The following is an 18,624-nucleotide window of genomic DNA, read 5'->3' on the forward strand; positions in this document are numbered from 1 at the left end:
CCGGTGTGCCTGGCGATGGCCGCTGAATGCACTGTAGCACCTTGTAAACACTTATAAGGTGCTACATTTGGGTCTCAAAATGTCATGACTTCAATAACCTATCTTTCTGTAAAAAATATGTATACAAAGTGCATTGAGTACCTTGTTGGTAAACGTGCATTATATAAGACTAGGATATTATTATTATTATTAATACCACCTTTAAATTACAGATGTAACAGCACCTGTTCTGGAATGTCCAAGTGATAAAGTTTTCTTTGCTGCTGAGGGTCAGACTCGTGTCTCTATTAATTGGAATTGGGAACCAGTTGTGGTAAGTCTAGATAGAGGTTGAAGGTCAAGTGGTTTAAAGGGCTTGGTGTACTTTTAGTAATAACTCCAAACATTAATGACCATAACAAAATTATTTGGTAAAGAGCACTTGAGAGCTATTGATGTTATACAAATTTAGAGAAAGCGGTAGTTTTGCACCAAAAATCTCTCCAGTCAGTTTCTTCCTTATGTTAAAAACCCCAAATATCTTGACCTGTCTTAAAAAAAACAAATATCTTGACCTGTCTTATTTCTCCCAAGGCCACTGATGTTGGTCACGTTGATATAACTGCCGTCGTGGTGACCATAAACTCTGTCGCTGTCGGCGTTACCAAGCCAACCGCGTTTGATGAAGGAGTCTACTCTATTGTCTATAGGGCAACAGACAACGCTGGCAACCAAGAGTCATGCTCTTTGCAAGTTGAGGCCAAAGGTTAGATATTGTATTTAATTGTTAGTTAACAAACAAAAATTATCCATTCGTTTTTGGCGCTTGCGCTGTGGATGTTTGAAAAACAAAAAAACAAAAAAACTGATTACCCGGTACACACTTTGCATGACATCGATTAAAATAAAATGAATAAAACGCTCACTGACATGACTGAGCGATGAACTCCAAACGGTATATTAGTTTTCATTATTTCTCATCAAATATGACATTTCATTCAAACAGAATTATTTCAATTGATGTTTTCTACTATCATCATCATTAGACCGTGTAAATTTTATATAAATCTGTGATCTAAGACAAGTTTTTTTCTTGCCAATTCTTTAATATTCTCTTTTGATTTTTTGTCTGTAGTGACAAGATGCCCTGGACTTCCAACACCTGCCAATGGGATCTTGAGTCTGGTAGCCGGGCAGGGTTCATGCGCAGACGGCCCCGTCTATGGCTCACTATGCTCATTCACCTGCGAGACTGGTCATACTCTGTCATCAGAGGGCGCTACCCACTTGAGACGATGCATGAGAAACACTGATCAAAGTGTGGATGGATTTTGGAGTGGGTCACAGCCGTATTGTGAAGGTAATTTGGAGAAGGAAATGAATGGAAGAAATAGAGAAGTTGAACTCATTGCAGATATTGTGTGTACTTTTTATAATGTTTACCTGGAAGGATAGAGGTTGATGTTGTATTTAAAAGAGCCTTCAGAGCGCCTTGGCAGCTCAGGGCTGTATACGACTCAGGGCAATCAGAAATATTACTGGAGTATTGTTGTCCCAATGAACAGGGCACTAGTAAAGTGCATTGATACTTGAGAATTTTTTATCATTACTTTAGTGCAGAGAAAAACATTGATGCCATTTTAACATTTTCTTTTCCTAGTCAATACATGTTCGTATCCCTCCATCACTAATGGCAACATCTTCGGTTGCCATGGTGACACTGCCACTTATGAAGACTCATGCCTGTTTCGTTGCGACGTTGGTCGAAGGACAACGAGTGGTCAACAATATCGGACGCGACAATGTCGGGCAGATGGTTCATGGAGTGGAGCTGAATTCCAGTGTACAGGTAGATAAAATTTGGGCACGAGGCACCAAGGCAATGGCACGGGGCACCAAGGCAATTGCTGTGGGTTATTTTAAAGCCATTATACGGAACAGAACAAAAAATAAAAGTTCACAGATTTACAAATAACTTACAGGGTTTACAGAAGGTAATGGTAAAAGACTTCTCTTGAAATATTATTCCATAAAATGCTTTACTTTTTGAGAAAACATTAAAACAATTATCAATTTTTGACAACGAGAATTATGGAATGACACGGCAAAACGTGTGGAAACAAAGGTGGGTTTTCCCGTTATTTTCTCCTGACTCCGATGACCAATTGAGCCTAAATTTGCACAGGTTTGTTATTTTATATATAAGTTGTGATACACGAAGTGTGGGCCTTTGGACAATACTGTTTACCGAAAGTGTCCAATGGCTTTAAGGCCTGCTAATTAAATAATGAATTTGTCAGCTAAGCAAGATTTTGCTGAGGACCAGTCACACACAATAAAAATGACATGTAATTAGAATGGCTGGTAACCTGTAGTGTGTTTAAGCAGCTCAATGAAATTGGCGTATGTAGAGAGCCAACTGTCTGTAGCTAACCCAAGTATTGTTGTCACTTTATATGACAAGGACTATACTGTTATGGTCCCTTATATTTTCTTGACAGTTGTGGTGACGTGTCCTGGTCCCTTCTCACTGCCCGATGGATCAGTGGATCCAGCAATTTGTAGCCTGGCCCAGGCATTGCCATACAACACAGAGTGTGACTTCTCATGTGGCAACGGCTTCGTTCAACAGGGACCTTCAAGTAAGACCTGTACAGACAATGCATCTTGGGACAATACTGGAGCTGTTACCTGTACTGGTAAGTTTAAATATAAATAAATCACAGTGATTCAGTAGGTGTGGTAGGAGATAATGTACCTCATACTGCGAACTGTGTACAAACTTCTTCTGATAGCGCCCTCTTTTGAAACATCCTCCTTATCCAGCCCATGGCCATGTTCATCTCCCATATGGGGGAGAGAATCTCTGGGAAACAGGGCGGGAAACAAGACTTAAAAAGTGGTCCAGTGGTTAGATTGCAGGGCTAACTATCACGAGGTTGTGGGTTTGAATTCTACAAAGCTAACCCCCGATTTCACAATGACTAGTGTGAGTATTGTCATGTAGTTATTGAGTCACAGTTTCTTGATTTGTGCAATTCATAATCATAGACGTTAAACCAGTGTTTGTATGAGAGAGATTGGCTGTTGCCAGCTTGGGGTTATATACCCTTGTGGGAGATTGTCGAGTTGCCTTGACAGGAAGATCATCTAAAACATACTGACAAATACAAAGAAAAGAAAATGAACCATCAGGGAAACTGTTTGGGTTGAATGAAGACAAATTGACTGGAGCTGGACTTGAACTTAAGACCATTATGCCAGACTTTAGACCCTGAAGCTAAATTCTGAAGAAAACTGTTTAAAGTTTTTTCTCACACAATCGAGTTATTTTTCCCCAGATGAGCAGAGACCACAATTTGACGGCACCTGTCCGCAAGATCTGACAGTCAGCAGTGAGTTCAACAGGACTTCTCGTTTAGTGAACTTCGATGTTCCTTCCGCCAATGACAACTCTGGACTCGTCACCGTGAGCAAGTATGTGGAGTGAGGGAAAGATTAAAGGCTTCAATGGCTTTGGAACGTTTTAGACACATAACTGAAATAACGGGGAACTTTTGTTTTGTTTTAATTTGGCACTTTCTCTGTTTTAAGAGAGGCCTTAAACAACTTGAGACTGATATGGCTGTCTGAGTTTGTTGATACCTCATAAACAAAATGTTCTGAAAGAAGTCACTTTCCCAACATTAATAATTTTTATTATGGTAGGCAAGGCAACGGGAGGGGACCAGGAAGCCGATTTCCAGAGGGGCGGACTATTGTGACATACATCGCCGTTGATCCAACGGGTAACTCTGATCAGTGTGATGTCATCATCACAGTCAATGGTAAGACCAAATTTCAGGACGGTTGGTTTAAACTCATGTATCAATTTCATGAATGAGAAGTTTCAGTCTTTTATCTGAATTCAGACTTTTTTTGTCGGACTTGTGAAGAAATTCAACTGATATTTTGCCCACCTATAAAGATAACCTGCTCTTTGATCTAGTGCTGGGATCACATTGTTCCTAAAAACTCTGATGACACCCTAAAAATACCCCAACCTCCCTCGTTAGTACTGGCTACAGAATGGCTGGCTGCTGAGTATTTATTCCACAGAAGTATCTGCAGACTGGAATGCCTAACCACTAATGACAAGGGTCACACTGTTAAATTACAAGGGTTCCCTGTTAACAGCCTTGTTTCTTTTACCCCAACCCACAGAATCCTACAGAACTTCTACAGAATGTTTGCAGACTGGAGTGACAAGGGACCCCTGTTAACGCCTTTATTTGTTTACCCCAACAGTTCACCGTTGTGAGAGACTCCTAGCCCCTTCGTCAGGCTCCGTTTCATGTAATAACCCTAGCCCCATTGCTGGCACACAATGCTCCCTGCGTTGTAATACTGGCTATACGATGAGTGGCTCGCACACCAGAACCTGCCAAGTATCGACCGACGATACGCCATACTGGGAGGGACAGACTACTGTATGCACAAGTGAGTATTGATAAGACATGAGTGTCTCCTATGCTTCTAGGAATTCTACTTGAAGATATGAAGATGAATTTTTCTTGACAGGGGCTGTCTCAAATCCATTACAATGTTCCACTTATGGCCCTTGTTCGAAACAACGCCAAGAGCTTGTGCTTCTTCAGTTATTTTGAAAATGTGTACTTTTCATAAGGGGTTTCAAACAGGCAGACAGAGCCTAAGCTGATGTCTAAGCTGTAGCCATGGTTACAAAAAGGGCTTTTAGTAAGTCAACATCCAAACATTCAAGCTCTTATAACATTGTTTCTTGGCCTCATGCTGGGTTCTAACTCAAGCAAAGTAGTGAAATAGATTTTGGAGAATTTGTTGAGGTGGATAGTTCATAACTTAAAAACTGTTTTACTAATGTTGTGTTATTTCTGGTGTTAATGGTTCATTTCATGGTTCACTCTTCCAGTTGTGAGATGCCCATCCGAGACCTCTCCACCAAACTCCATCAAGTCTGGTTGTAGTAGTGAAGCAGATGCAACGGAGACTTATGGGACTCAGTGCTCTTTCTATTGCCTGAATGGCTATGAAGCAGAGACAACCGATAATGGAAGATCAAGATGCCTGGCCGATGGATCCTGGTCAGGCACGGATCTCGTCTGCAATGGTACAGAGTTTTATTACTCTAAAATCAATTTTTTTTAATGTTTTCCCTTTTTGTTTTTTTGCGTCTTATCACTGGATATATTATGTACAGGTAATGTTTTGATAAACATCTTCTCTGCGCCTTGAACATTTCTTAAGGTTGATTTGGCGCATTATTTTTTTGTATTATTATCCTCACCTGGTATTTTCAATATTCCAAAGATCATGAAAGAAAAACGCTTATCAATCCTGGGCCCAATTTCATAGAGCTACTTTTAAGCAAAACTAGCTTAGCACAACAGATTTATGCTTACCAGAATAAGGTAACTGGCGCCCAGGAGCGTGTTTCATGGCTGGACGCTTATATGTAAATTGTCATTATTATTATTATTTTTTTATCCTTGAATGTGACAGAAATTGAATGCCAGACCCTTTACCCTGGATCTGGCGTTGAGGTATTCCCGTCAGTGTGCGCCTCTCAGCCCGTTTTTGGTAACAGCTGCATGTTCACCTGTACCCAGTCTGGGTTCAGGGTGGAGCCACTGGGTAGTATGATTGTGGTCTGTCAGGGGAACGGAGGATGGTCTCAAGATGTTACTCAGGTCCACTGTATCGGTAAGTAGAGAGAGGTCATCCACCAAATTTGCAATCATCATCATCATGGGTGACGTCCGTGCATGTACAGCGCACAGGCGTTGCTCATTGGCTACATTTTTTTGGTTTTGATAATTGTTTGTTTCCATTGTTCGGCATTTTGAGTGGCTTGGTGAAGCTGGTTCAATCCAATACCAACCATCCCAGGTCATCAGAGAGTTGCTGTTGGTAGGTGCGCCTGAGAGCTCCTCCTCCACAATAGGGTTCTGTAGGTTGGGTCTTCTTGTCCAGGAGTATTGAGAGAGGAGTGTCATTCCTAGTTGCAGACGCCTGCAATTTTGACGCAATGAAAAAGAAGTTGACTTGTTCTCAACTCCTGCGAAACATTCGCTGCGAAAAACAGCCCTGTGACGTAAAAATTCATTCGCATGAAGAATGAACCAGGCTTAATCATTCGTTTTGGTGTAAGGCAAAACTCAATCGGACTTCGATTGCTTTTCCTCAGATATTGAATCTCCTCGCTTCGCTGATTGCCCATCCTTCCTGACCGTCTATACCGATCGAGGAACAACCGCTGCTCAATTCAACCCACCGGTCTCTGCTACAGATAACAATGGCCAACCGACAGTGTCATGTGACCCTGGGTCTGATCAGTATGATATCGGCAACTATCGGTTTAATTGTGTCGCCGAGGATGCTGCTGGTAACTCGGATACGTGTTCCTTCGATGTTGAAGTACTTGGTATGAATTGTTTCTTTTTTAGGTCTGGTACAAAACTTTTAAAAACAATTGCAGTGCAAAGCCTCTTCCTCTTTCACCAACAATGCCAAAAGAAATTCCCTAAAAGATTAAGCATGTTTTTAAAAGGTATATTTGCCAGTGACCAATTACAAATACACAGTTCTTTAAGAAATAAGCTTGCAGCCATCAAAGTTTAGGTTTAAAGTTTACAAAAATCTCTCCTTTTTTCACAGAGCGAAGGTGTCATACATTGTCACCTCCACCTTTTGGGGAGTTTGTCGGTGAATGCCGAAGCGTGTATGGCAGCAAATGCCACCTGAAATGCATCGATTACTACAGACTTGTTGGCTCTAACGAGGCAACGTGTGAATTTAACGGCACAGGAACGTTCTGGGAAATTGAGGAAGGGCCTCACTGTGAATGTAAGTCATTTCCATTGTTCTTAGTAATGTGCGCACGCTCAGAACTACATTAACAATGAAAGTTTACTTGGTAAGTCTGCTGCCACCTACATGTAGTGTTCTTAAGTCTCTCATTGTCTTGGGTTCAAAAATTTGAAGTCTCGTTTTTTTTCTTTCAGTGATTACCTGCGACACCATCTCACTGCCGGACATTGTCCATGTCACGCCATCAATCTGCAGTACTGGTACCCCGCCAACAGGTTCCACGTGCAGCTTGTACTGTTTAAATGCTCTCACCCTCATTGGGGGCGTGTCGTCGGTGTCATGTGGGGGACAAGGACTGTGGGATGTGGACTTGGATGAGGTGAATGTCAACTGCAAAGGTAAGGAAGACTAGACTCCCCCCCTTAACAATTAGTAATGGCAATAAGCCTTGATTATTTTGATGCATAATGTCTTTTTTAGATGGACCTTACATATAATAGAAGATGGTTTTGCATTGGGAAAAGATATTGTTTTTACTCTTATGCCAATATGGGTAACATTCAAACCCTTGACAGGATCTTAAACCAGTCGCTAGTGATCGGTAGGGGCGTGAAAGTATTGACTTTTAAACTCTTGTTTTTTGTTCTAGATCAAATTCCTCCTATGCTGACCTCTTGCCCATCTTCAATCATCACTCTAAAGTCTGAGGAACCATCAGGTACCTCAGTGACCTTTGACATTCCTACAGTACGAGACAACCTGCCGCCTAATACCCTGACTCTAGTGACTTCACCCTCTGATATAACCTCGCCATACCTATTCACCCAGACTCTTACGGAGGTGTCGTATAACTTCACGGATCATGGCGGCAATTCTGTCGTTTGCAAATTCACAGTTTCTGTGTATGGTAAGTTTCTGTTTTAGGTTTTTTTATTGCAGGAGAAAGTTTATTTTGACAAAACTTTTTGAAATGTGGAAGGACGATTATTCTGATACAGAGAATGTCATAGGAACTTTATTTTTTGGGGGGCAGTCCCCCTGGGTGAAAATAACTTTTTTATGACATTGAATTTAAAAAGGAAAAGTATATAATAAATATAGTTTAACTGAAATCAATAGAGCAGCTGACATTTGTGTGATTTACGTTACAATTATGTGACCCTTTTGATTTGGTTTCCTACAGATGATCTTGTGCCAGAGGTTGTGTTCTGCCCGGAAGATTACGAGGTCGTTGGCGATAGCAAAATAACGAGTGTGACATGGGAGGAGCCAGTTTTCCGTGACCCCACAGGTCATGACCTTGAGGTCAACAACAACCTCGCTGAGGGAAACACTGCCCTCTTGCCGTGGGGTAGACACACGGTGGTCTACACTGCAAGCAACAACGATAACGGACAGAAGGCAGTCTGCCAGTTTACCATCATTGTTGAACGTAAGATGAACGTCTTGTATTTCGGGGAGAATTCTCTCAACTATAAAAATGGAACATTTGGATTTACTTACCATTTTAAAAAATGAGAAATTGAAAAGAATCAGTGAGATATAAATTGATTGTTTTCTACCCTCAGGTGTTGGTTGTATTTCCCTTGATCAACCCAAGAACGGTGCCCTGTCTTGCATCCCATCGGGTGATGTCTGCAGCATCTTCTGTAACGAGGGTTATGAGATCTCGCGTCCACGAGGAAGAGGAAGACGCCCTCGTGCGTCAACGCATCCAGACCAGTATGTATGCTCCTTGTCTGGAAACTGGATGCCTCACAGCATTGTGCCTGACTGCTCAAGTAAGTTCATCCAAATCGTGGTTTGATTTAATGTCACTGCTGAAAGGGAACATAAACCTGTTTTTGAGATATCAGCGAAAATTTGAAGTGGTCACGCTGGAAGAATCCGTAATCGGAATACACAATCTGAGATGTTTCTGACAGTAACGTTTTTCAAATGCAAATTTGGCTGCGGTTGTAAAATGTACCTAGAAAAACTATTTCTCTAAAGGATTGGTTATTGGATTCGTGGGTTTGAATCCCACCCGAGTGATTTACCTGTGGACTTTTTTTCACAGAACTCGGGGAAAACACAGAGTTTCCGGTGCTATAGTATGCGTCGGTAGAAGGGCAAAAACGCTCTGATTAGTCTTTTTTCAAGCTGTCCTTACTTAGGACGGGTTCAATGCGTCCTAACGTCTTTGGTTATGGAACTTAACTCGACCTAAGTCCTAGGATTAATCCTAAGTTAGGAAGATTTTGGTGAAAATAACAGCAGTTCTTTAACAGTTTTTTCGTTTCTTCTCAGTGCGTCGTGGCCAAACCCAACTACCCATGGACTTAATGTACTTCTCTGGAGATTGCAGAGATCAATCGACCCAAGATGCAATCGCCGAAGCCTTCATCCAAATGATTCAATCCTCACCCTACATGGACAGCTGCTCTCTGACAAATAAATGCAACATCGAGAACATTCAAGTCATCTGTGGCACAGTGGGAGGCTCATCTATAGGGGGCCGCCCTCGAATCTACCGTAGGGGCGTCGACCACCTCCTTGAGGAGGATGAGCAGAGTCCGCTTCTTAAAAAATTAGAAGATGGCACCAGGAGGCGAAGACGTGATGCGGAGGTGACTTACGCAGCGTTCATCAGCTTCAATCTGAAATTTGAAGTCAATTATGAGGTGGGGATTGAGAGCCTTGATGCAGTCGTTACCACGGAGACCAAGATGAAAGAAGAAGCGGAGGTGTTGATGTCAGCGTTTGGTAACGGGACGATGGAAGCAATGAGCGTGAGCAATGTTACCTTGGAAGTGGCTGATGAAATGATGTCGTATGGAGAGTCTAAATTGACATGTGAACTGGGCTACGTTGTCAGCAATGAAACATATCACTGCAGTAAGTCCCTAGTTTTTATAATTCTCTTACACAAAATGTTGATCAAATAAACTTAAAAGACTATAAAAGAAGCATCGGTGGTTTTAGCCATAGTTTTGTAAAAGGCTGTCTAAACTTGCTAGAAATATAACAACTGGGTGTCCAATTTGTTCTTTTACAACACATAGTGACAGATACATCAGGGTGTTGAAATTTACAATAGGGTATCCAAAAGACACCCAGACATCCATCTGGTTTAAACTAATGGTGTATGGGTAAACCACTGAAAATAGAAATTTTATTTTATACTATTTTTCCCTGACTTTGCGCTTGTAGCTGCCTGCAGTTCAGGGACTTGGTACAATTCAGTCACAGATGATTGTGAGTTTTGCTCCAAGGGTAGCTATCAAGACCAGCAGGCAAAGGAAGAGTGTGTGCTATGCCCCTCTGGAACTTCAACAGCTGCGGAGGGAGCCAAAACCAGCTCAATGTGTGAAGGTAAGAGGAAAAGGAATTATTTTCCTTCTAAAAAAGTCTGTACTTTTTGACATCATAGAACCAAGGAAGAACTGTTTTTAATGGGCTTAACACTTTTTGTTACTTGCAAATACTATGATTCAGGTTTTGTTTTACTTCTTCACTGATCAAGTTCAGAATCTAATTCATGCTGCACAATGATTGAAATGTCTATTCAGACAAATGAACCCAAACTTAATTGCATCATAGCCTTGTTTCTGCCATAATATTATGATGATGATGTCGTATTGCTATGCTGATCCCGTTCTGAAGTCCGTAAGCCAGTTTATAGCTAGGTCCTCAGCCAGGTGAAGGGCTTCGATTACACCATCAAGGTGAGAGAGTGGGCAGTCAGCTATCATGTGGCGCATCGTCTTGGGTCACAAAGCAGAGATGCAAGGTAACCCACACTTCCCGTACACCACCCTTTTGATTCAACCACAGCCATCCTTACATTGTTTTTCTTATATTTTTTAATAGCGGTCTGCCCAGCAGGTCAATATTCAGAGACTGGTCTCGTCCCATGCTCCAAGTGTCTTCTAGGAGAGTATCAACCAGAGACTGGCAAGACGTCTTGCCTAACATGCCTTGAAGAGAAGACTACTCAAAACTTTGGGTCTCAGTCCCTCAATCAATGTCTAGGTAAGGAATTCATTTTCTGGTGAAGAATTTAAGAGAATGTTTTAGAGAAATTTTTCCAAAATTTGTCATGTTTGTCATTATAACAGGTATGTTTTTTCTCTATTACTAACAATAAACCATTTTTTTTTTTACCCTTCACAAAAAAATATTTTTGTAAAGATTTGTTTTGTTTTAATAAATCTGTTTATTGTTTATAATTAAGATCAAATTGGAAAGTTAATTCTTCACTTTCTTTTTCTTTGGTTGTATTTGAACAGAGATCTGCCCTCCTGGTAGTTATTCTGAAACGGGTCTTGCACCCTGCCTTCCGTGTGAACCTCGCTATTATCAGCCAAGCAGTGGGAAGCATCACTGTATACTGTGTCCAGGGAGGAGCACCACCCTAATCACCGGATCCAGTACAGAGGAAGACTGCATCGGTAAATAACTTCAACTTCTTTTTTGGGTGTGCACAAGTTTAAATTTGCGTATTTTGAAAACAATTTGTTTTTAGATTTCTAAAACACTGAGGCAGCCACTCTCTATTGGCCTCATCCACTTCCATCGGCCCAGGGAAACCATTCAGTGGTTTAAACAGGAGGCAGGTTGTGATGATATGATCTGCTGTTTGTTGCACCACACCACACTCACAATATTATATTACATTATATTCACTGGTTTATTAAAAATCTATTAAATTTGCTGCCCGCAGCATAATTACATGAACAGTTACATTAATAATTAAAATGTCAATAAATCTATGACACACAAAAACAGAGATGTTTAAAAAAAACTGTTCACTCTAAATGAGATGGATTTAATTAAAGTCAATCAAAAGGACTGCAATCAGGGACCAATCCACTTCATGACCCCAAATTAGATCCAAGGCACTTAAAATTCAAATCTAATCTCAAATCTCACAAGCTGGACTTTGGACCAAGCCCTGTCTGAATTTGTTCACCAATTCAACACCAATTCGCAGACGGTTTAGCTTTGTCACGGCCTGGAGAATCAAAACGTTCTTTATAATCATTTTCTAAACCCTTAATTTCTTTTCAGATGCTGATGAGTGTTCAAGCTCACCGTGTGGCAGTGAGGCTACCTGCATTGATCTGATTAATGGCTACCGATGTGACTGTCCACCAGGCTATGAGGGAATGAACTGCCAAGATGATGTGGATGACTGTGAAGGTAACATGTGTGGGAATAACGCAACCTGTGTGGATGGACTAGCAACGTATCAGTGTCTGTGTATTCCTGGATTTGAAGGTTAGAGAAAGCATCAAGATTTTCACAAAAAAATGCTTGATTTTTACTAAAGATCTGCTTGTTTTACATAAATAAATTTTGTAGCCTTGTTTAACATTTTATTATTTCTTTATGACTTTTCCTCCTTTATCTGACATAAAAAAACATTTTGAGAACCCAGTTTTTTACCAAAAGTAACTGGATGGAAGTTTCGCATTTACGAAAGATAAAAGTTTTTTTTTGTTTATCACCAAGAGTTTTTTATATTTTATAACTTGAATTAAAATTATCTTTAACCCCTGCTCTCTTAGAAAAAATTAATTTACGAAATGTTTTTGCTAAGCTTGTCATTTTGAATGTTGGTCTTTTTGGTTCAGGTCACTTTTGTGAGTTGAACATTAACGAATGTGCCGAGTCCCCATGTCTGAATGATGCTATTTGCCAAGATGCTGTCGCTGGCTATCGTTGCCAATGTCCTGTGAACTACCATGGCACCAACTGTGAGCTGGAGATAAACAGGTGAGAAATCACCGAGGAGGTGTGTTAAATCTCACTCGGGTCCCTTGAGAAATGTTTCTATAGATGATGTGACCTATGTTTACATTCAAACCCCCCTCTGTTGACAAAACACTGTATACGTCATGTTTGGCTGAGTAAAAAGATGCGTAGTCATGGTAAGATTGCATACACTTTCTAGCTGGCTGCCAAAACACAAAGGTTTTTTTCTGGCGGTATGCACGCGAATCATGTTATGAGGTCACATCGTCTATAAGGTGGTGTATTTCTAGGGTATCTGCAAACCGAGCAGGTGTATTTAACTTCATCGGTTCACTTGGAAACATTGGAAATGCAACAAAATGGACGGTATGAGAAAGAGATCTGTTAAAGTAAATAGGAGGTGTGTTAAATTTCACCTGGGTGCCTTGAGAAATGTTGTATCTGCCAAAACTGAGGAGGTGTGTTATAATTAATCTGTCTCCACTCAGAATCATTTGCATTGGGAGGTCCACTGAAGAGATCTGTTAAAACTAAGGAGGTATGTTAGTTATCACCCAGGTATCCTTGAGAAATGATAACTGTATACGGAAGATGTCAGCTAAATGTATTTAACTTGATTCACTTACTTACTTGTTTGTGTCCAGCTGCTCTCCCAATCCGTGTCAAAATGACGGAATTTGCGTCCTCAATGAAGGAAGATACCTGTGTTTGTGCCGGCCAGGTTTCTCTGGAGTTAATTGCAGCATCAACATCAATGATTGTGCCAGCTCACCATGTCAACACGGAGCGACATGTCACGACTTAATCGCAGAGGTCTCGTGTGAGTGTCCCACAGGTTATGAAGGAGAGTTTTGCCAGACGGATATAGATCTTTGTGCCGGGTCTCCATGTCACAGCGGAGCAGAGTGTATCGATCTAGGATCATCATTTATGTGCCGCTGCCCTCTACACAGATCAGGTCCTCGATGTGAAGACACACCGTGCCAGAATAGTGCTGTCTTTGTTCTGGACGAGAACATGGAGATGTATAGCTGCCGATGTGTTGCCGGGTACACTGGACGTAACTGCGAGATTGATTTTGACGAGTGTGCGTCTTCGCCGTGCTCTAACGGCGGAGTCTGTGTGGAGCATCAACTCAATTCTTTTATGTGTGAATGTCCTCAAGGGTTTGAAGGTAATCTTGAGAATGCAAAATTTAACATCTTACACTTCACTATAATTGCTTCTCTTCACCCAGGGGTTTAAAAGGTTACCTGCGAGGGTAGAGGTTGATATTGTGTTTAAAAAAGCCTGCGGAGCTCAGGGCTGTATACTCACCAGAGAGCTGAGAAAGATTAAAGGAATTTTATTGGCTACGTTATTGTAAAATGCGCTTATATAAGAAATAGTTATTATTGTTATTACTTAGTGCATAAAGGACCTCAACCAGTGCTTAGGGGTTGGAATGGGTGCCATTATCACTCTTTGCACACAAAAAATGTCACCTGCAATTTGAGAAAACTTCATTTCTTTTATGTTTGTTGTTTTGACAGGAGACACTTGTTCGATTGACATCAATGAATGTTCCTCTAGTCCTTGTGGGATCCTCAGTATCTGTGAAGACGACGAAAATGGCTACACTTGCCACTGCGCTCCGGGCTTAACTGGTACCCACTGCGAAAACCATATTGACTACTGCGCGCCGTCCATGTGCCAGCATGGTGGAACATGCATGATTGCAGAGCTCGGTTACCAGTGTGTTTGTGCGGCAGGCTTCACTGGTGAGTAGAGATGGAGAGGGATGAATGAGAATTGAAATAAAAATGGTAGTTTAAACTTCTTTCAAACATTTAGAAACTGTGAGACTCAAACACAACATTTAATTGTTAATTCTTTTAAAACAAAGATTTTGAATTAATAAAAACAAGATCACTTGTCCTGTCTTGACTTTACTGGCATGACAGTGATTTCACTTGCCTCAGGCTGGTGGTCCAATGTTAAATTTGAGCCCTGTTTTCTACGCATGCTCTATTTTCCTCTTGCTATAGGTCGTGACTGTGAAATCAACATCAACGATTGTTCACCGGTACCTTGTCAAAATGGTGGAATCTGCATTGATCGAGACAATGGATTCCTTTGTTTCTGCCATACTGGATCCAGAGGGAACCAGTGTGAAGTCAACATCGATGACTGCACCCCGAGGTAAACAACAATAAAACAAGTAGAATGACTCAAGTAGAATAATAATAAACCATTCATTTTTTACCTAAAAAAAAAACCACCCAACTTTAATGGTTTGAAAGAAAAGAAGCTGGAGGTCCATGACATGTTAACTTTTGAATGTTGAATTTTTAACACAGAGCCTGCCAAAACGGTGGAACCTGCATTGATGGAATTGCGCAGTTTTCTTGTATCTGCCCAGAGGGCTTCACTGGCGCCCACTGTGAGGAACTGATCAACTTTTGCCTGAGTAACCCATGCCAGAACTCTGGTGTCTGTCAGAATGGCCCTCTAGGCTACCAGTGCTCTTGCACACGAGGGTACACCGGTCTGAACTGTGAGGAAGATTTTGACTCCTGTGTCTCATTCCCATGTATGCACGATTCTACCTGTGTAGATGACGTCATCGGCTTCATATGTAACTGTGCACCAGGTTATGCTGGCTTCAACTGCGAGGACAATATTAATGAATGCTCAAGCAGTCCATGTGTGAATGGTGGAGTTTGTGTTGACCAAATTGGCTTCTACGTTTGTCTGTGTGTTGAGGGTTACACTGGGTCTAACTGTGAACAGAATGTCAACGATTGCGCCACTGATGAATGTTTGAACGGAGCAGTCTGCCACGATTTGGTCAACGCCTTTGAGTGTTCCTGTCAGTCAGGATGGACGGGTAAGCCTTGTTTATTTATTCCAAAACTGCCAGAGCTCTAGTAAAAGTACGGACAAAACCAGCGCTGATTTAAAAAAGAAAAATTATGTAAGTTGCCAGACACACAAAGCCTGAAGGCCACTTCATGGTGTAGGCTACAATCAACTGTGTTTCCAGGGACTGTTGCCATTCAAGTTATCAAGTTGTAAAACAGGCACAAGGGAAACTGATTGGGTAATTAAAAAAGAAAAAAAGGGGGTTATACAAAGTAAGAATGACTAGAGTGGGACTAGAACCAGGTAATTTGTACTGGAGCATTTTAAGGGCACCAAGGCAATGACCAGGGGCACTGAGGCAACCGCCTTTGTTGCCTCCGTGAAGAATCAGGCCTGCATGATTGTGGCTGTGCACTTCTACATAACGTGCTTTTTTTTTTTTCTTTTTTTCTAATAATTCTTTTTTTAGGTGAGCTTTGTGAGGAGAACATTGATGATTGTGAGTTAAGTCCATGCATGAATGGCGGCACATGCTCAGACTTCCTGAATGGCTACGAGTGTGGATGTCAACATGGTTACACCGGGATAAACTGCCAGACAGAAATTAACGAGTGTCTTCAGCTCAACGTGGAGTGCCAACATGGCGCCTCTTGTTTTGACAAGGTAATCTGGTAATATGACGATTAGTTTACTCGAGTTGTTCGATTAGCCATCATGTAATACTCGTCTCTACCCCATTGTCATCAGCCACCACAGACCCAGCTCAAGAGCAGGTCTCATGACTCTGCTGATACGGCCAAATTCTGCGCTTACGATCACCATTCTCTGCTTACTTTGCAAGTGCAGAACTTCTGTGCTAGCTGTGTATTAAGCGAAGAATGCCTAGTTACATGCACAAGAAAAAATTCCCTGCTAACAAATCTGTGAAATACGCTAGACGTAAGCACAGACTTCCCTGCTTCTGTAAGCGTCGATTCTTTGCTTACATTTTTACGGACGGCAGAGCCATTAAAGTGAGCCTAGTTATCTTTCCCCACCATACTAAAACTAAGTGCTTGTTTGTCATCACACAGGTTGCGGATTTTGAATGTTGAGCCTAGTTATCTTTCCCCACCATACTAAAACTAAGTGCTTGTTTGTCATCACACAGGTTGCGGATTTTGAATGTTTCTGTCAGGAAGGCTATAGAGGGCGCTACTGTGAAGTGGATGTTGACGAATGTGAATCAAATCCTTGTCAGAATGGGGGTGTGTGCGAAGACAGAGAGGCTAGATACACCTGTCGTTGCCCAACAGGTATTTCAAGCAACCAATCAATCAATTAGTCAATCAATCAATCAATTATTTGAATGTTATTTCGATCCCAGTTACGGACCTGTTATTTGTAATGGGTATTTCTTGTCTAATAATGGGTTTTTTTAATATAGTTTTCTATGTTTTTGTAAATTCTATATATTTTGTGAATGAATAAAGTGTTTTTTGAAAACTTTTTTTTAAAAGTCTATCAATCTATAAATTTATCAATCAATCAATCAATCAATTATTCCTTTATTTCAATTAATAACCAATCAATAATACATAAATACTGATATTTTTATTTAAAGGCGTTATTTAGGTGGTAGGGCCTCTGTAAAGTAAATTATTCATACAGACCCTGTTTAGTTTGGAGTTCAATAAATTTGTCGTTTATCATTTCAGGCTTTGGTGGTTTACGGTGTGAGACTGAATTGAATCTTTGTGAGGATGAGCCGTGTAGTAATGATGCTACCTGCTCTCCTTATCGCGGTGGTTTCACTTGTTCTTGTGCCATTGGATACAGGTGAGTTTGCTATAATAATAACAACTATCCTATTGACTCCTTGCACGCACCTCACATGCCGTGACTGTGCCATGCTCACCATTTTGGTGGTCAGTAGGTTTATGTGTAAACGCCGCGTCGCCTTAAATGCGCACTTCACTGAATAACGCACAGTTTATTGCCCACCAGTGTGGCGGTTTCAAGATTATTCTGATGATGACGTCAGGTGAATTGGGTCAATAAGCTAAAGCAGTAGACCCAGATGAGTTTCTACCTTCCGCCCAGGTAGTAGTTTAAAAATGAGGGCTGTTCTTTTCAGAACTGAGAACTCTCCCAAAAGATCTGAAAAATCTACTCCGCGGCAGTATAATAAGAATAAATTCTACCTGGCATGTAGATGCACACATGGTGTTACCGCAATCCAAATATATAGTTCTTATAAAGCGTGTTTCACAGTAACCGTCTCAATCTGTTTTATCAATAACATTCCTTTAATCTTTCTCAGCTCCCCCTAGGAGTATACAACCAAGGCAACCGTAGCGCTCCAAAGCAATTTTTAAAACACAATATCAACAAATACTTCGCAATGCAATTATGTTTTTATTTTGTTCCAGTGGTGACCTTTGTGACATTGAAATCAACGAGTGTATAAGTCAACCGTGCTACCACCAAGGAACCTGTGAAGATGAGCCTGGTGGGTACCAGTGCGTATGTCTGCCAGGCTATATGGGAGTTCATTGTGAAACAGGTAATCAACAACAAACAACTTTAAATCTGTTTTCCAGGCTATCCAAAATTGGTCAAAATTTAATTAGTAAACAAGATGGATGAAGACGTTTATCTGCAAGGCTATACGTTTATAAATGAGAATAGTATTTCTCATTTTCAGAAAATACTGCTTCGCAAATTTCTATGCTATTAAGCTAAAAATGGGTGGGTCACCAGAAGGTTTTAAAATGAACAAGTAAACTTTAAAGCAACAGAGGAAAAAAGAATTGTAAAAAAAAAGATTTTCATTTTATGTAGAGATTCATAAAATTATTTCCTAGAACTGAAGACGGAATTGGCAAAAACCAGATTTTCATTTTGTAAAAGTGATTCATATAATTCTTTGTTCATTGCTTAGAATTGCCGTACGACTTTGATCTGGTGTTCAGCAATCCAACTGAGTCTGACCTCATTCAGGTCACCAATGTGACCTCTCATGACCTTGATGCCATCACTGTGTCCCTGTGGATGAGGTCAACGTCCTGCTTCTCAGAGTTCATCTTATTGAAATTGTCGTCTGCTTGGAATACTTTTGTTGAGATTCGAGATCCTACGGATCTCAGTCTTAAACTACTGAGGTGAGAATAAAAGTAATCTCCTGTAATCACAAGTCATCTGGTCCCAATACAAAATGTGGGAAAGCAGGAACTCTCCAGTAATTTTTTAAAA

The 18,624-nt window shown here is 40.9% G+C and overlaps 1 protein-coding gene across 2 annotated transcripts in view; it reads left to right on the plus strand.

Annotated features, from left to right (window-relative positions):
* LOC117304062 (sushi, von Willebrand factor type A, EGF and pentraxin domain-containing protein 1-like) overlaps window positions 1–18,624 on the plus strand; it is a 40,418-nt gene that overhangs the window by 12,781 nt on the left and 9,013 nt on the right. For both annotated transcript variants that reach the window (XM_033788551.1, XM_033788550.1), the window contains exons 13-43: window positions 213–313; window positions 574–745; window positions 1,115–1,339; window positions 1,640–1,828; window positions 2,481–2,678; window positions 3,321–3,456; window positions 3,688–3,806; window positions 4,267–4,458; window positions 4,910–5,107; window positions 5,500–5,700; window positions 6,185–6,421; window positions 6,655–6,843; window positions 7,002–7,205; window positions 7,457–7,714; window positions 7,991–8,239; window positions 8,376–8,588; window positions 9,097–9,684; window positions 10,000–10,161; window positions 10,660–10,821; window positions 11,079–11,240; window positions 11,860–12,069; window positions 12,426–12,567; window positions 13,191–13,720; window positions 14,079–14,306; window positions 14,574–14,727; window positions 14,886–15,415; window positions 15,860–16,053; window positions 16,541–16,685; window positions 17,088–17,208; window positions 17,802–17,935; window positions 18,314–18,533. In XM_033788551.1, the coding sequence (XP_033644442.1) occupies window positions 213–313; window positions 574–745; window positions 1,115–1,339; window positions 1,640–1,828; window positions 2,481–2,678; window positions 3,321–3,456; window positions 3,688–3,806; window positions 4,267–4,458; window positions 4,910–5,107; window positions 5,500–5,700; window positions 6,185–6,421; window positions 6,655–6,843; window positions 7,002–7,205; window positions 7,457–7,714; window positions 7,991–8,239; window positions 8,376–8,588; window positions 9,097–9,684; window positions 10,000–10,161; window positions 10,660–10,821; window positions 11,079–11,240; window positions 11,860–12,069; window positions 12,426–12,567; window positions 13,191–13,720; window positions 14,079–14,306; window positions 14,574–14,727; window positions 14,886–15,415; window positions 15,860–16,053; window positions 16,541–16,685; window positions 17,088–17,208; window positions 17,802–17,935; window positions 18,314–18,533 (6,763 nt within the window). The remainder of the gene's footprint in view (window positions 1–212; window positions 314–573; window positions 746–1,114; window positions 1,340–1,639; window positions 1,829–2,480; window positions 2,679–3,320; window positions 3,457–3,687; window positions 3,807–4,266; window positions 4,459–4,909; window positions 5,108–5,499; window positions 5,701–6,184; window positions 6,422–6,654; window positions 6,844–7,001; window positions 7,206–7,456; window positions 7,715–7,990; window positions 8,240–8,375; window positions 8,589–9,096; window positions 9,685–9,999; window positions 10,162–10,659; window positions 10,822–11,078; window positions 11,241–11,859; window positions 12,070–12,425; window positions 12,568–13,190; window positions 13,721–14,078; window positions 14,307–14,573; window positions 14,728–14,885; window positions 15,416–15,859; window positions 16,054–16,540; window positions 16,686–17,087; window positions 17,209–17,801; window positions 17,936–18,313; window positions 18,534–18,624) is intronic.

The sequence above is a fragment of the Asterias rubens genome, chromosome 20 (assembly GCF_902459465.1).
Source record: "Asterias rubens chromosome 20, eAstRub1.3, whole genome shotgun sequence".
In the NCBI taxonomy this organism is placed as follows: domain Eukaryota; kingdom Metazoa; phylum Echinodermata; class Asteroidea; order Forcipulatida; family Asteriidae; genus Asterias; species Asterias rubens.